The sequence below is a fragment of the Toxorhynchites rutilus genome, chromosome 2 (genome assembly GCF_029784135.1).
Source record: "Toxorhynchites rutilus septentrionalis strain SRP chromosome 2, ASM2978413v1, whole genome shotgun sequence".
Taxonomy (NCBI): domain Eukaryota; kingdom Metazoa; phylum Arthropoda; class Insecta; order Diptera; family Culicidae; genus Toxorhynchites; species Toxorhynchites rutilus.
In genome coordinates this window covers 207118199-207134476 of record NC_073745.1, presented here as the reverse complement: position 1 = coordinate 207134476, position 16278 = coordinate 207118199, and the positions used below count along the sequence as shown (strand labels likewise).

Sequence of the window (16278 nt, the reverse complement as noted above, 5' to 3'; positions counted from 1 at the left end):
ACGACTGCCGAAGACTTTTATTCAGTGGTTAAAACTTAGGATAATTTACAGAATGGGATGGGTCATCCACTAATTCATCAGCTCAGGCGGTTGGCAAGCGGATACACATAGGACATGTAGTTACACGTTCAGGTTACAACTAAGCTAACTCATTACAGTTACCGTTTTGAACGAAGGTTAAACGCTATGGAATGGATTGATGTACAAAAAAAATTGTTGGAAACATTCGCGGAGAAAACGGGGCGTTTTAGAAAGACAGAAACAACACATTGAGACAAAACAGGAAACATTCAGGTTTCAATTCCAGACAAATACAACAGTTTTTCGGTTTTAGAATTGGATTACACCGGAAATACGCTAATACCTGTTACGCCCGCTCGAGTCATTTCCTGTCGTTTACGTATGTTTTCAGCTGAACAAAAACTTCGGCAGTAAGAGGGTGACTTGTTTTTATCTTGGTTGTTGGTTGGTGGAACCAAAACAATGTGATAGAGAAATTTTCGATTGTTTTCAGATTCATGATAAAATATTGCACACAGTAGATGTTTAGTGAACAATGTGGGATGCGGTATAATAGGGAAGAAACATTAACTGTGATATACTTGGAATAATTCGGTAATGTGCTTTTGTGCTGTAAAAGGGGCATGCAATTATCGAGACCAAGCAATTTACTACTTACAGAAGTACACAGCGAGATACTGGGTTTCATCGACCATGCCCTCGAGCATAACTCGAGTGATGAGCTCAATGCGATCCTCGGTCTTTTGGGTAATTAGCCATTGCAGTACTTCTTCCTCTTCGTCCAATGAACCTGTAAAAATCAATGAGTTTAACTACATGTTTTCAATGGAAGCCATCGGTGCTCCTCATGCCTTCAAACACATTTGGAACGTTTTCTTCAAAGTATACTAGGACTGGATACTCAGAAATGCCATAATGTTCCGCAATGGTGTAGTCATCAGTTTTCACGAACATGATTCCGTGTCGGTCACAGTCATCGTCAATGTTTTCCAACGATTCCAAAACTCCTGAACACTGCTCACAATTATCAGAATCTGCGGAGAGGACAAAACACCTTATGAATGTGTGAATCGATGTTCGAGATGAAGGGATTGCATGGTTCCAAAACGTCGAAAGAGAGAATTTCAAAGCTTTAACACGAATGGATATGACTCAGTGATTTTCATTAATGGATACAGAAAATGTGCGATAACATTCATTGATATAGGGGGTTCAGTTCAAATATCAAAGGGGTCCACTAATACCCTCGGTTGCTGCAGAAGTTCCTTCTGTTGCGTTTGCTTCCTCGGACATAGCATCATCTAACGCCTCGGTGGAGGTTACGCTCTGAAACCTACTCCGTTCTTTGGCCTTACGTTGCTTGCGAGCGAGCTTTGAATTGCATATATCGCAAGTAGTCTTGTTCCCTAGAGTATGTGTGTGTTAGTTGCAGTGAATCAGTGTTGAAGTGGTGCAGAGAAAAATTCGTCGTGCAAAAATTTAGTGTCACATTGGTTAAATCATCGACAGTACAATTTACTTTCGATCTGTGTTGTACTTACAAAAATAAACGGCTAGTGCGTTCGATTCTTCTATGAGGCCCAACAATTTGGATCCGTTCAGGTCTTCAATTATGTCACCGCCAGGATTTTTCTGAGTCATAAGCCAGTTCAGGATTTCATCCTCATCATTCAGGTCGCCCGCGTAGATGACGGGATCCTTGGAGCCAAGTTTGAAAAATACAATACCAGGCAGTGCGTACACACCCAACTCTTTGGCCATCTGTTTGTCGTCGATTTTCACAAAGTTGATACCAGCTCCATCAGCTTCGTCGTCAATGTGCTCGATTTCGGCCAGGACTCGGGGACACTGTTTGCAATCCTCACTGTCTGCAAGAAGAAACGTGATTGTGAAAATGGTTGTTGGATACAACCGGTGTAATTAATCTATTGATTGTGTGAATATTAGCCTTTTCCGGAAGGTTAGCAAGTATCACTGTTTACGTTTGCACATTGAAATTTTGATCCTTGTATTATATAGTACTTCATGTAAGCTGACGAACCCAGCGCATGGAATACGATTGAATTATTTACGATCAATGATTTTTCATTGAACTGTAAATGTTGCTTTTTTCCAAACGAACATCATTTTTAGAATGTTCTATAGTACTTTTGTATTACAAGGAAAAGTGCAGAGTAACTTATCGTTTGATTGTAGATTTAAGGTGGTGCATACAACTGGTATTCGATCTCGATTATTCAGAAATTTTGATTTTGCCATTGAAAACAAAGAACGTCGAAGAAAGCATTCCCCCTCCCTCCGCTTCCAATCAGTTCCAATCGATGATGTATCGATTGTTTCTGAAGTCGTGATCCATTTTTTTGAAGCCTTTCTTGGATCAACAATTAACCCAAGCTCAAGCTCATTCTAATTTGATTTGAACAATTGATTAGTAACCGCAGATTGTACAGCCGACTAAAGATCTGGACATGAACATGAACTGTATAACTGAACCGTAGAAAAATTATTCCGCGCTATCTGTAGCACAATGTAATGCAAATCTCTCCTGTCGGCTATTCATAGTAAAGGCAGGTTTATAGTTCCCGTGAACGTGAACAAGAACAGGTGTTGAGAAAGTAGGATTATTTCACAGTGAACAACATTGCGAACAAACATCTCAATAAATCGTGGTGAATAGAATGTTCTTGTTCACGTTCACGTTCATATTAAAAGTTCGCCAGTAAACGTGAAATAAATAAACACCGAGCTTCGATAAAGTAATTCGGATAAAATATACAGTTGTTCACAAAGAAACCCGAAACAAAGAAGTTTTTCGATCCGTGCAGAGATCCGATTGAAAGAAATTTGAGAGTTGCTTAACATATCCTTTTCCAGTTCACGGTGAAATAATTTTCAGAATGCCTTGGGGCATTCGAACGTGAACATGAACGGGGAAATATTTTGACGTCCATATTCACCACTGTTTTCATGTTCACGTTCATCGAAGTCGATGAACTATGAACTATTCACCAGCATCTCGATTCCACGGTGGAAATTCAGAATCGTTGTGAAATATTGAATTAATCCACTTTTATCAATATGAATTGTTTTTCAACTAGAAAATGTTTATCTTATCGTTTCAAGATGTTTTCCTCGCGTTTTATATATATGGAATGATTAATTATTTACAAAAAAAGTGTTTGTTCACGTTCACGTTCACGGGGACTCTAAACCTGGTTTAACGCTGGAAGATGTTATGCGGAGAGTAGGTTTCAACATGCGGGCTCGACTCCGTGGAGGTACCGGTGTAGAATAGCACGTGGGATCTTGGCTCCTGTCCCTGTCGTAATAGACACTAATCGGGTGACAAAGTTTAGAGGAAGAAATGCCAACGGGTGTACTAGGATCGTGAGTGAAATTTAAATTACGGCATACTGGGAACAAGGAAACATGATTCGGAATAATTTGGAAGATACGCTATAGGGCTGACAGACGTGCTATTTCGTTACTCTAGTAGAGCAGGAGTCATCTTTTTTTCAAATGACTAGCGGATTAATGGCGCGACAGCTTCCGTCCCTTAGTAGGCTTCCAGATAAGTTCAAAACTCGTTGATCGCGTTGATCGCGGCTCAGATGTAACATTATTGGCTAGCGCTGATCCAGCACTGAGCACGGCACCCAATGAGGACCGTGATAACCCTTGCATTGTATCCCTACTTGCATAGATAACCATGTGATCATGGAGCCGAGTATACATTCCGAGCGGAGAAAGTTCCCTGGAGGGATCTCAATAAAATATAAGGAAAAATACAAACGAAACAAAAATCGTGACTATAACAGAGGAGGTGTATGTTTTTGCCAGTACGGAAGAGATGATCCAATAACAGGCGACAAAACTCAACAGCAAGAAATACTTCGAAGCCAAACCTGTAATACGAAAGATCTAAGCTGGGTGAAGCCAAGAGAGCATCTGAAGAACTCTATGAGTACATTAAGTCTCACGGTCAAAAAGTGAATCGGTTCTTTCCTGGTAATCTGGATGAGATTACTACATAAACCGAATTCAGAGAAGCTCTGAATGAACAGTACGAACTCGGAGAAGTCTTCCCAACAATCTGACTAAGGAATGCATTCGAAGATATACAAATTGCAATCATAATACTACTAAGGACCGCGGCAAGTAAACTGCTGGAAATTGGTAAGATAAATGTCGGACGGGCAGTGTTCTATCTAAGCCACTCAGCAATTGGCGAGGTGCTTCGAATGCATGGATTTTGGCCACCAAGCTAAATACTGCAAAGGACCTGATCGGCCCTCTGTATAAGATTCGGCGACAAAGATAACACTTGGCAAAACCTTGTACCAAGCTTCCAAGATGCGTGAACTACACGACGGAGGAAGAAAATGATCACGCTACAGCGGTTCGAGTTGGTTTTTCTTAATTAAATTTATTCTTAGGTCGTAGTCTCCATCAATCGAGGATAAGGAACAGAGGCGGCCCTGAGCCGCCAAGGTGACGCAATCCGAGTCGGCCGCCGACCTGCCGTTGGAAGCGGCGGTCTTTCACAAACAAACCTGTGTTCCATTGATTGCCCGGTTAGTTTGAAACATAGGAGACGATCCTTTAGTTAGGTTAAAAATATCATTTATACTTCAGTACAAAAATTAACCGGGCAAATGTATCGATGGGTACTTTGGAACGGAACAATGTTCAAATTTTTTTAAATTAAGTTATAAACCTGCAAAAAAACTCCTAAAAAATGGTTGTAGCCTCAAAGAATGCCGCTTCAATCTGTTCTGTTCTGTTCTTGTTTTTGAGGGACTTCGACCCGAAGGTTATTCGTCTCGGATCGTTTGAATTAAAGGATCGTGTTTAAACTTTTTATCACTCAATGCAACTTACAAAAGAACACAGCTAGGTAATCCGACGCCTGGCGAATCTTCTGGAACATCTTTCGGTTGACTTTCTCGATATGATCGGTCATCTCCATGTTGTGCGGATTGGTCAGCCAATCAAGGAGCTCCTCCTCGTCGTCGATGTCTCCGTCGTAATTGATGGGCTTTCCTTTGCGGAAGTACGTTACACCCGGAGGTTTCCGGAAGCCAAACTTCTTGGCCATCAATCGGTCGGAGCATTTCACCATCAGGATTCCGTATTCCGCTGCCTCATCGTCGATCAACTCGACGTGGCGCAAAATTTTGGGGCTGTCTTCGTCGTCTTCTAAATCTAGTGTATCAGAATAATGGGGTTATAGATATTTATCAGAACAAGATGGAGAAGGAGTTCATACAGAATATCACAGCCAAGAAGTCCTTCTTCTCGATGTACTCGAGCAGTTCATCGCGGTCAACCTCGTCGATGCTCTCGTCTGTTTTTTGATCCTTCATCCAGTCGATCACGTCGTACTCATTCAGAAGATCACCTAGAAAACCAAACGATCTATACATTGTAACCTGCTGTGGTAAGGGAGAACGTTTCGCGATACTTACACCTTGCAGTGGGCTAATTATCACATGTGCTAAATTTTACGACTGAATCAGTGTGTGGTTAGGAATCATAGACCGACAGAAAAGACCATGAGAGCGTTTCGTTCGAAATTAATCAAAACTTTATTAGTTTGAACTTTCGTGAATAATAAAAAAGAGTAAGGCATTAACAGTAAATATAATCTTATTTCTTGCGTCTCCTTCTTTAATGTGATGCCGTCTGATATTCGTCTGACTTTGTCAGATTCTCAGCGAAACTTAGTATCTAGTCATTATCATTATTGTTATGAACGGTTCTCCTTCATTTAAGAAATATTTCAAGTCTGTTTTAGCATTGAAAGTTGCGTTTGTTAATAGTTTGCTTTTGTGCTGTATTCGTTTTCCAACTGCTTGCTAGTGGTTTAAACCTTCTGGGTCACTATTAGCCAAGTAATGGGAAACTATTATTATCCTCCAATACTATTGTTCATAAAAGGATTCATTTCTCGCCTCCTAAGTTGCGTTTCTGTTCGTAGTTGATCATTTACATTGTCTATCTATTAATGGTTGGTTTTGTATGCGTGTGCTGTTTGCTTGGTTTGTGTTTCGAAATTGCATCGATTCCTGAATGTTGTATATTCTTCGGATCCAATCGCAGTGAATGAAAAAAAAACACGTTTCAACGTTACTAGAGTGGATCAAATTTGGAGCTACCAAAATTCGTTCGTGACGACAGAGCATTGCATCGTATCAATGCTTTATTTCACAATTTGGTTTTTAATGGACAGGATACTGTAGACGGAAGAAATACGAAATTTAGGAATGAATCGGTTGATGTTTTTTTTGTATTACTGAATTGTGGAAGCGAAGTTTGAACAATTTCCCTTCCCGTATAATAGGAGATATTAAAAAAAAGTATCGAATCCTACTGCTCGACTAAATATAATATCTCTGCAGTGCTCTTTCTTTGTTTACAAATCTAATCAACTAGATAGTCAACAATTCATGTAATAAATACTAGTTTTAGTTAAGTTTCAATAAAACAATATCTGCCAATCATCATTATTTACATGTTACTATACTCCACTACCGTCTGGGTTTTCACTGGGCAGTGTAAGCTATTTCCCTAGAGTTTTCTCGATGCTTCACAAATACAACATCTGATTACATCAACTCTTACTATACCGTGTTCAAAGAGATCTGTATACATTTTACCGTTGCTGTTCCTTTTGCGTGCATCGTGCGTGCGTAGTGATGTGTGTCGTAGTGTTAGTGAAAGCGCGTTGTGCTCTGAGTGTGTTATTCAATTTGTTGTTGACACTTTTTTTGTTTGCAGTCAGAGTGTAGTTTATCATTTGTTTTACCAGTGCAAAGCTAATCGCTAAATAAATATGATTAATTAGTGCTTGTTCAGTACAATCAAAACTACAATTTTCGCTGCTATAAATTAGCTTAGTGTACTTTTTTTTTCTTTTAGTAAATATACTCATTGTAAATAACAAACTTGCAGTCTATTCAAGAATGAACAAAAAAACAGTAGAGTTCATGCAATATATGTAGTATCTTTGCCAAAAGGGTGCGAGGTTTGAATATTCACATTGCGTAAAGTGTGCGTGTGTTGTGAGTACACAAAACTATTTTTTTCTTGCTACTGCTTGAGTGTATGTGTGCGTGCGAGTGATCTTCGATTTGGCTGTGTAGGCTTGCTGAAGACTTCTTTATCACCGGGTGCTCGTATTCCTGCCACAACTATCATTAAAGCTAATCTGCTACGTTATACGTTATTTCTCGACCTTCTTCTTTGATTGTTTGTTTGTTTGTTTTTTTTTCTATTTTCAGTGTACAACCATTTTGTTTTTACTCTAATCAGTATTGCGTTTTGTTTAAGAAATATTTCTCTCTGTTTATCTGTTTGCGATAGTTGGGAATTGTAACCTCGAACCAACACATTACCTTGATGCATCTGGTAAAGGGGAAAACAAAGAAAACGAAGAGATGTTCTTTTAGAAGGGTTGGCTCATTGGTTTCAATTGATGATCTGCGCGCATACGAAGGTAAAGGATGAGATGTGAATTTGATATTCAATGGTCTGAACAGTTTGGGAACTGTGGGGGTGGTGTGCATCAAGGTTCGCTCTCTACGTCCTCATGCGGTCTGATAGCCTCCTCCTATCAGACATCTTCCTGGTTGGTTCGTTAACTTAAATTCACCTGAAACATGGCATTGCTTTTTATGACCTGATGTGGTTGTGACTCGTGTAATGTTTACCACCAGCCCAGCTTGCCGAACAGACCATCATCATCGTCGTCATCGACCTTTTTACCTTTGCCTTTGGACTTTCCCTTCACTTTGACCTCAATGGGACTCTTGGACTGGGCAGCTTTCTTCTCCTTCGCGGCGGCAGCAGTGGCATCGGCGACATCCGCAAGCTTCTTCTCCTTGAAGGCGAACTGACTCTCGGTTTCGTCGCTATCGCGTCTGCTAATCCTCTGGGCGGCCATCTGGGTTACGCGGGTGTTCTTCTCGGTCTTTGCCGGACAGCAACGGAACGAGTCCTCTTCCTTGGCGGATTTTTTGTCTTTCTTGGTAACGCGACCGGCGTGACCCAATCCAACGTAGAAACATTCGTCATCTGTGTGTATACAAAAAACATTTTGTCAGATTTAGGTTCGATACGATTACTTTTTTTTCTGGTTTGTTCTTTTATTTTTTGAATGGTGCAAAAAATTACCACTGTACTAACAGGGTACTGAAAATGGGCTTTCAAACCTCATTCGCACTTTGCAGATCTTCTTGCGCGGACAACTCATTTCATTCTGATATGCAAAGGTTAGTACAATCTGATTACAATTTTTGTTTAAACTAGAGTAGTTTCATTCTCGCTTCAGCTCACTTTGAATAACGTAAACAGTGGAAAAGAACTAATGGATGTAAGAACACTTTTAGTCAGATAGATAGCTTTTCAAATACGTAACTATTAGTGAGAGCAATTGTTTTTTTTTTGAAAGTGAATATGTTAAATAGGCTCTGCGACGTTTTGGCCAAAACGTTTCTCTCAAGCAGCTAATTTATGAATTAACTGACAAAATGTTTTTTGTAAACCAAACCGAATACTAGAGTACAATTGTTTCGCATTTTTGTTTTGCTAGTTCTGTTTCGATGATTATGCTTTCTTAGGCTAGTGACTTTGTTTTTATTTTATTTTTTTTCAATTGAACCATCGACTCTTCGAATCAGAGATAGAGATAGAAAAAGAGGCAAAGAATGTACAGAAATTGAATGACCAAAAGAAGCTCCATTTTTGATAGAGATTATTTCGCGCTGCATTGTAGCTGGGAGTTCGTTTCATTATCTTGGGCTATTTGGGGGGTTTCGGGGGTTCCAAAGCTGGCCAGCGGTTCCCTTCAATCAACTTACAATGCAATCCAAAATAATCTATCAAACTGCACTTTTTGAGAAGAGCATTGCCTAAAAATACATCAAGATTAGTTCTTTCCTGAATTTTGATTGTTTTTATTCTGTTATTGCCATACTCTTTATGCATTTTCGATATTTTTCGACGTGACACTCTCCAGCTTTATGTTTCGAGAGCAAAACTTTGAAGAATATTTTCCCGATCAGGTTAAAACATTATGTCAGCATAAATCATAAATCACTTCGATGTTCAACGATAATTGAAATTTGTGCTACAGTGTGTGTATGTGTGTATGTAAGTGTGCGCCATAGTTTCGTCTTCCAAAATCAGCTCAATTAGACAGAGGCGTACAACTCGTGCAACTCGGACAGAGGTAGGGGCATGTGTCTACTTGGATTGGAGTGGGGATATTGCATGCAATATTACGTATAGATACAGTCACAACATTAACAATCAAAGAAACACAAACGAAAGGTTGAACAAAAACAAAACAAGATGGTGAACTAAATGCACATGTGATCTTTTCGAGGTTTTGTTTTTGATTCAGGAACGAACGCTTCATGAAAACATGGTTTGGGCTCAAAAGGATCACCGTGACCAGATTTTTTGCACTTCAGCAATGTAGGTACAAGTGCCGATCGTAGGAAAGAATAAATGGCTTTCGCCAGAGCAATAGACGCACTTAAGGTACTTGTAGTGACTAATCTACTTTTAAAAATCCCCATCGCACCGACAATGAACTTCGGTGCTTTAGACGGACAAAAATGTATACTCGAACAAACGTCTACGTGAGAGAGAGATAGAGAGATAGTTGTCGATAGAGACACACTCGGGTTCACTTGAACTGCAGAGGGCCCCTGTTTTACATTCGAGTATGTAGCTTTTTAGTGGAACAGGATTTTATTTACACGGAGAGTAGTGTTACAACAGAGTTTTTTTGAAATGTGATATTTGCCGTTAGGACAGAGTTACATTGATAAAGGTACCTTCTTCATCTGGTTTCCTCTTGTCGGATTTGGGCTTTCCCGGTACCACTTTCGTTAACTGAGGCTTGCTCAGTGGTTTACTCTTTTCTTTGTTACTATCTTTGGACTTTTTGGATGGCTCTGGTTTTGTGGGTGTGGTGGTGGTTGTGGTGGATTGTATCTTGGGAATCGGTTTCAGTTTGGTTGGTTTGGGCCTTTTCTTATCAATTCTATCTTCTCTATCGATGTAATCGGGGACATCCCTTTGCTTGGATTTCGTAGGCTTCGGTAATTTTTTATCTGAAAACGTGTGAACGGAAATGTGATTCTCGTAAAGGAACATTAGGATATTGATGGCTGAATTCAAGCTTTTGTATATGCGTTTCACTACACCGGTCGTGGAACAACGGAGACCAATCAAGGCGATTGCCAAGCGTTCGTGCACTGTACTGAGAGCCAGATCTGCCCGAGAACATTAAGAGGAAAACAAATTAGTCTCTACTGACTAATAAGAAGCATACGTTACACAAGGAGAGTATGGCATTCGACACGTGCAAACACGCGATTTTCCATTCGCACAATACATCAATTCTGTTGTAATACTTCACAGACTACAATCACGTTAAAACCAATTCGGGACAGTGAGTGTGTGCACGTGGGTCTTTAAAGGTGGGGGGTTATATTCGTAATGTCCTCCTGGAGAAGGGTGCGAGAGGTTTCGTGTTTTAACTATCGATTTTTGTGGCACTACATAACATTTCTACTATGCGTTAGCTGCTCTAGAGATAGATAAGAGAGTGACAGAGAAAGAGCTAACTTCCAGAATGTTACCTATTGGTTTGGGATTATACAGTACGTTTAGTGGAACGCCAGGTGGAGGTTTAAGGATGGACTTTTCTGGTACACCCGATCGAGCCCGAGCTTCAGCCTGTAGGCGGGCAATTCTTGCCTCTTCTTCTGGGTCAGAGAAAATGACCATCTTGCGTTCTTTTTTCTGACCGCCACTGTACTTCTGTTTGATATCATACTTTCCTGGGAGGTGATTTGGAATGTATTTAAGAGGTATTATAGGTTCCAAAAGAGAACAAAATGATGATAGAATGTATGAAAGAAAACGAAAAAAAGCATTTGAAGCCTGATTTTTTTAATCACTGTGGCCTGGTATCGAATAGAGTAACGTTCTTGTATATCTAATACCAATATGAAGGATAAGATAGGGATGCAACGAGTTCAAAGCCTTGTTGTAATGAGGAATGGTTCGACCGATTGGGCAGGAGTTTACGTCGCTTGATTGGTTTTCTAAAATGGGGGCTGCAATGCGTAGGATTCCAAACTTGTCAAGAATCAGTAACTTGCCAGAATAAAGTCAACAAAATATTTAATCAACTTAAGAGAGCTGTTAAGAGTTCGGTTATAAACAGGATTCTTACTTTTATGATCAATTAGCCACTGCAAGATGCGCTTTTCGTTCTTGAGATTACCTAGATTGGCGGGAAAAAGAAAGAAATACACACAATGGAGTTAGATGTCTAATGTACAAATCACCGAGCCTTTGGGAGTTTGTCACATGAATCTAATAAAATACCGTATTAGAAAATCAATCGCTCATACCATCATACATAATCGGGACCCCTGTTTCGTAGTAAACCAAAGCCGGGAACGAGAAGATACCGATCTCGTGAGCCAGTTTCTCGTCGTTAGCCTTGACGAACTGAATGTTGTGTTTGTCCGTATCATCGTCGATGGTTTCCAATTTTTCCAGAATTTTTGGGCACGTCTCACACTCATCGTCATCTGCGTTTCAAAAAGTTCTTAAATAAGCTAACATGCAGCATGCCCATCAAACCACTTACAGAACAACACAGCAAGGTGCTCAACCTCGTTGACAAGCACCTGAAGAGTCTTGCGGTCAACCGATTCAATCACCTCCGGTTTCGATTCGTACTGATCCAGAACCCACTCGAGAATCTCCTCTTCGTTCATCAGGTCACCAGAGTAAATAGTACGGAACTTGTTGCGATAGAAAACTAGCGCTGGCAGCGATTCAAGATCGTATTCTTTCTCTACATCATCGTCCGAAGTTTTGACGAAGTCGATATCCTTTTCTTCGCATTCATCATCGATGTTTTCCAACTCGTTGATAATCTTCAGCGCCTTCTTGTCTTCGTCATGATCTGAGAATGAACAACTGTGTTACTGTAAACATTTACGTGGATGTTCAATGAGGTACTTACAGAAGAAGACAACAATGTGTTCATTCTCGGAGAGAATTTTCTCCAACATCTTAATGTTGACCTCCTCAATCTTTCCGGGGATCTCCAGAGTCTCCTCATCGGTTAGCCAGGTTAGAACCTCGTCTTCGTCATTCAAGTCACCGGAGAAGAGCAGAGGATCCTTGTTGCGGAAGAATACCAGAGCCGGGAGCGTTTTGATGTTGTACTTCTTGGCGGTGACTGCAATGAGGGTTTGGTTTGTGAATTTTAATAATTTTTTTCAGTGCAGTCATACATACAAAAAAAAACAAATCAATCATTTTCCTCGAAATAATATAGGTGGTGTGTGAAATCTGTGTTTAAAGCATGCTGATAACTTGGGGGACCCATCTATTCGGTCAGAAGAAACCTGTACTGTTAAGTAGTTTTGTCCAAACACGTGACAAGTTAATTTTTAGCAAATCAATTGAAGCCGTTGAAATCGAATTAAAAGGAATTCTATATTTTATTCACGATCACAAATTGCCACGGTAGAAGCACGCAGTAGATTCCATTACATTGACCAAAATTGAGGCATTTTACGGTATTTATGAAAAATAACTTCACTCAAAATAAAAAACATTCGAGGGGTTGTATCCGAGACACGACCGTTAAGGACGTAGGACTACGCAATATTTTATTTTTTATTTTTTGGTTTATCATTTCGGATATTATTTGCGAATACGTCAAAATTTCATAAATAGCTCTTTAGTAAAAAGTTCCGGGGACCCTGAAAAAGTTTAATGCTTGCGTGGTTTTGTAGAATCATTTTGAGAAGCAACTATTCTTTCTTGCCTTTGCGAGAACAATACATTTATTAGTCATATCTCGCAATTTGTTTCTTCATATCAATGCACGCATTGCACTGAGTATATAACGATAGACATATTCCGTGCATCGCCCCGCAACAAGCATCAAACAAGTGCACACAGTCGCAGCTATAAAAATGAAACATCGCGAGAATGACCGTTCATGAAAAATCGTTTCTCGACTCTCGGCCAAAACCGCCATCAAAGCTAGGAGCTTGTTGAATAAAACAGAGCCGATGCACACGAAAGCAAATACGAATGGCAACTAAAAGTATCGATGCAGATGCACTTCATGTGAAACATTCGCTGGCGTTCACAGCTCAAGGGGAAACATAAAACACAAAACGAGCAGAATAAGCCACTTGTGTTGTTTCGGACACAGAAAGATTCTGAGAATTTTCCTAAGAGGAGATGTAATACTTATACGCTAGCGACAGTTTGCTTTCTATGCAAGGGTGGAGTTTACTTTGCAAATATTCTCTTTTCGCTATCCCCTTGCGTTGTTTCTCGATTCTCGCGACTGCATTAGTTGCCCGTTATTGACAGCTCTGTTCGGGAAAGCACACAAATGGACAGAACAAATGTATGGGGAGATGGGAATGCTTACAATTTTGACCAATTTAAACCAAATAAAGACTATGGGATTGAAATGTATAGCATATCAAACAAATCTTAGAAAATTTCCGATTCGATTGGTATGCAAATCGCTAAAATCCGTTCGCAGCAAAAAAAGTTGTGTCAAAAGATTTCTACGTTCAGTATGCATCAAGCTGCAGTAGCGGGAGGTCCGTATCTTTCTTACTTTCCTCACTGTGACTAGTAAAATGTGTGGTGTTATGGAAAATCTCTTGTGAAGTGCGTTCAGAAATTTTGAAAGACAACACACCACATTTCACTCATTATATTATTGTAATTGGTTTGTCATGTTTTGGCAACAAAAACCTAGAACAAAAAAAAAACGCTGATTAAAAACGTCGTATATTTCACAGTCCCAGGGAGCGTATAATGAATGTTCGAAAAAGACTCAAAAGCAACGCGATCTCGTTCACAGCTACGCCCAGAGCTTCCATTTGCACCCAATTTACTGAAATTTCCAAGTGGGCATTTAGAAAAAATACATGCTCTTCACTTTGATTTAGATATTTATGAAATTGACACCTCACGAATAGACGAACAACCGTCTTACCAACAGTGCTTCTATGAGTCACGTATCGAACAAGATCTCATCTCACAAGCAGGCGAGCAGTCTCAGAACAGCGCTTTGGCAAGACGTTGTTCCATCACGTAATCCAGCCATGAACCTCATCACACAACCGGACGAAGAGCGACCAGCGTGGGGAAACAGATGAGCCAACGCGAGAGTTACTAGTTTACTAGAAGCTCCAGCCGAGTTGGATGTGCTTCTGTGTAATGAGGACACCTCTAGTACCTTCCGCAGAGATGGTCGTGAATCCATCATCGAGTTGACCTTCTGCAGTCCTTCGCTAATAACGTTAAAGATCTGGAGGGTATGCGAGGGATACACTCATAGTGATCACCAAGCCATCCCTTTGACCAACAAAATTCCGAGGGATTTAGAGTTTTATACTTTTCCACAAATGTTCTCTGTGGATAACATCACTGGTTTTCAGGCTGGAAAGCAAGCTTCCCTCCATCATTCCCTCCTCCGATTATCTGCGGGTGACCTGAACGTATAAGTCCTTGTAAATCCTATCTCTGTGGAACCTAGAATACCACCTTCTGAATGTTCTCATACCAACAAGCTAACAATTGCGAATCGAAGGGATGGGGACGTTTGCCGTATGACCCGAGACAAAGTGATATCGAATAATTATTGTCAATTCATTTCTGGTCAAATAAGGCCACATATCTGTGATCGCTCAATTACCATTCGCCTTACAAACTGTTTTAGCACAATCCGTGGTTCAGGTAATGAGAGGGTATGCTTCCACTGTTTTGTGTTCTGAACACTTAAAGCTACCTTAGGGAATCTAGTAGCTGATTGGGCACTTTGCCATCAGGGTTTTAATCAGAACGTGTGGTTTAGTGATTGGTATGATTTGCCTCTACTTAGTCGTTAAGTATATGTTTATCGATATTTATGAAAAGAGTAGGTCTCATCATTACGAATAACTCTTCGAAAATTAAATGCACTGTCCCCCTGGTATCATTTACAATCAAACCAAACGTACCTGTATCTTCGGTGGTGACGAAAATGATACCCGCCTCATCGAGCTCATCGTCAATGTTCTCCAGATCGTCTAGAATCTTGTCGCACTTCTCGCCCTCTTCGCACGCCCCACTGAAGTATACACAAACGTACTCGTGTTCTTCGATCAAATCCTGCAGGATCTCATCGGTGACCTCCTCAATGGTGGCGGAGTACTTTTGCAGCTTCAACCACTCGAGCACCTCCTCTTCGTTCATCAAATCCCCCTCGTAGATAGCGGGTATTTCATTTTCGAAGTATACCAAAGCGGGCAGGTGATCGAGACCGTACTCGCGTGCCTCTTCGGCGTTGTCCAGACGAGCGATGACGATTTCTTCCTTCTCGAGCTCATCGTCGATGTTCTCGAGCTCGTTCAGCACGCGGATATCCTGCTTGTCGTCCTTGTCGTCTGAAACAAAAAAATAACGCTGTTATGAGTGGTTAGGTGTTCGACAGGTATGCTCGACTCACAGAAGATGATCGCAACGTGATCATATGTTCGCATCAGCTTGTCCTTCATTTCGTCGGTAATCTCTGGAATTTCCGAATGTCTCTTCTGGTGTACCAACCATCCCAACAGTTCTTCCTCCTTCATGAGATCTCCTTCGTAAATATGTGGAATGCCACGTTCAAAGAGGATCTACGATGAAAAACTTGTGAGTAAGCTTATTGGACCCGCGATCTCAGAACAACTCTACCATAGTTGGCAGTTCTTCGATGCCCCACTCTTGAGCTTCGCTGTCGTCATCAATCTTGACGAAGGCGATGTCATTCTGGTCACACTCGTCATCGATGTTTTCCAGCTCAGCCAGCACCTTCTGGGAGGCCTTGGAGTCCTTGTCGTAGAACAGAACAGCAACGTGCTGCATCTTTTCGATGATCATATCGAGCATCTCATCGGTGACGTCTTCAATCTCGTCCGAGCTGGTCTGGCGTTCGAGCCAATCGAGTACTTCTTCCTCGTTCTCCATGTCACCCTCGTAAATGGTTGGAATGCCCTGTTCGAAGTAGACCAACTTGGGGAACTTGGTCACACCGTAATCCTTTGCCTCCTCGGTGTCGTCCATCTTGACAAAGTTAATGCCCAGCTGATCGCACTCATCATCGATGTTCTCCAGTTCGTTCAGGATCTTTTCCGATTTCTTGTCATTGTTGTCATCTGT

At 40.8% G+C, this 16278-nt stretch overlaps 1 protein-coding gene across 13 annotated transcripts in view; it reads right to left on the bottom strand.

Moving 5' to 3' along the window:
• LOC129765014 (uncharacterized) overlaps positions 1–16278 on the bottom strand; it is a 62492-nt gene that overhangs the window by 7893 nt on the left and 38321 nt on the right. For 3 of the 13 annotated variants that reach the window (XM_055764771.1, XM_055764772.1, XM_055764777.1), the window contains 16 exons: positions 15814–16274; positions 15587–15755; positions 15099–15524; positions 12080–12298; positions 11699–12019; positions 11457–11639; positions 11276–11326; positions 10677–10877; positions 9867–10145; positions 5291–5422; positions 4903–5226; positions 1563–1889; positions 1266–1427; positions 873–1055; positions 680–811; positions 365–454 (listed from right to left, as the gene is read on the bottom strand). In XM_055764771.1, the coding sequence (XP_055620746.1) occupies positions 365–454; positions 680–811; positions 873–1055; positions 1266–1427; positions 1563–1889; positions 4903–5226; positions 5291–5422; positions 9867–10145; positions 10677–10877; positions 11276–11326; positions 11457–11639; positions 11699–12019; positions 12080–12298; positions 15099–15524; positions 15587–15755; positions 15814–16274 (3660 nt within the window). Of the gene's footprint in view, positions 1–364; positions 455–679; positions 812–872; positions 1056–1265; positions 1428–1562; positions 1890–4902; positions 5227–5290; positions 5423–5585; positions 7676–7733; positions 8098–9866; positions 10146–10676; positions 10878–11275; positions 11327–11456; positions 11640–11698; positions 12020–12079; positions 12299–15098; positions 15525–15586; positions 15756–15813; positions 16275–16278 lie in introns of those variants that run through there. The other 10 variants (XM_055764773.1, XM_055764774.1, XM_055764775.1 and 7 more) reach the window with 10 other exon arrangements.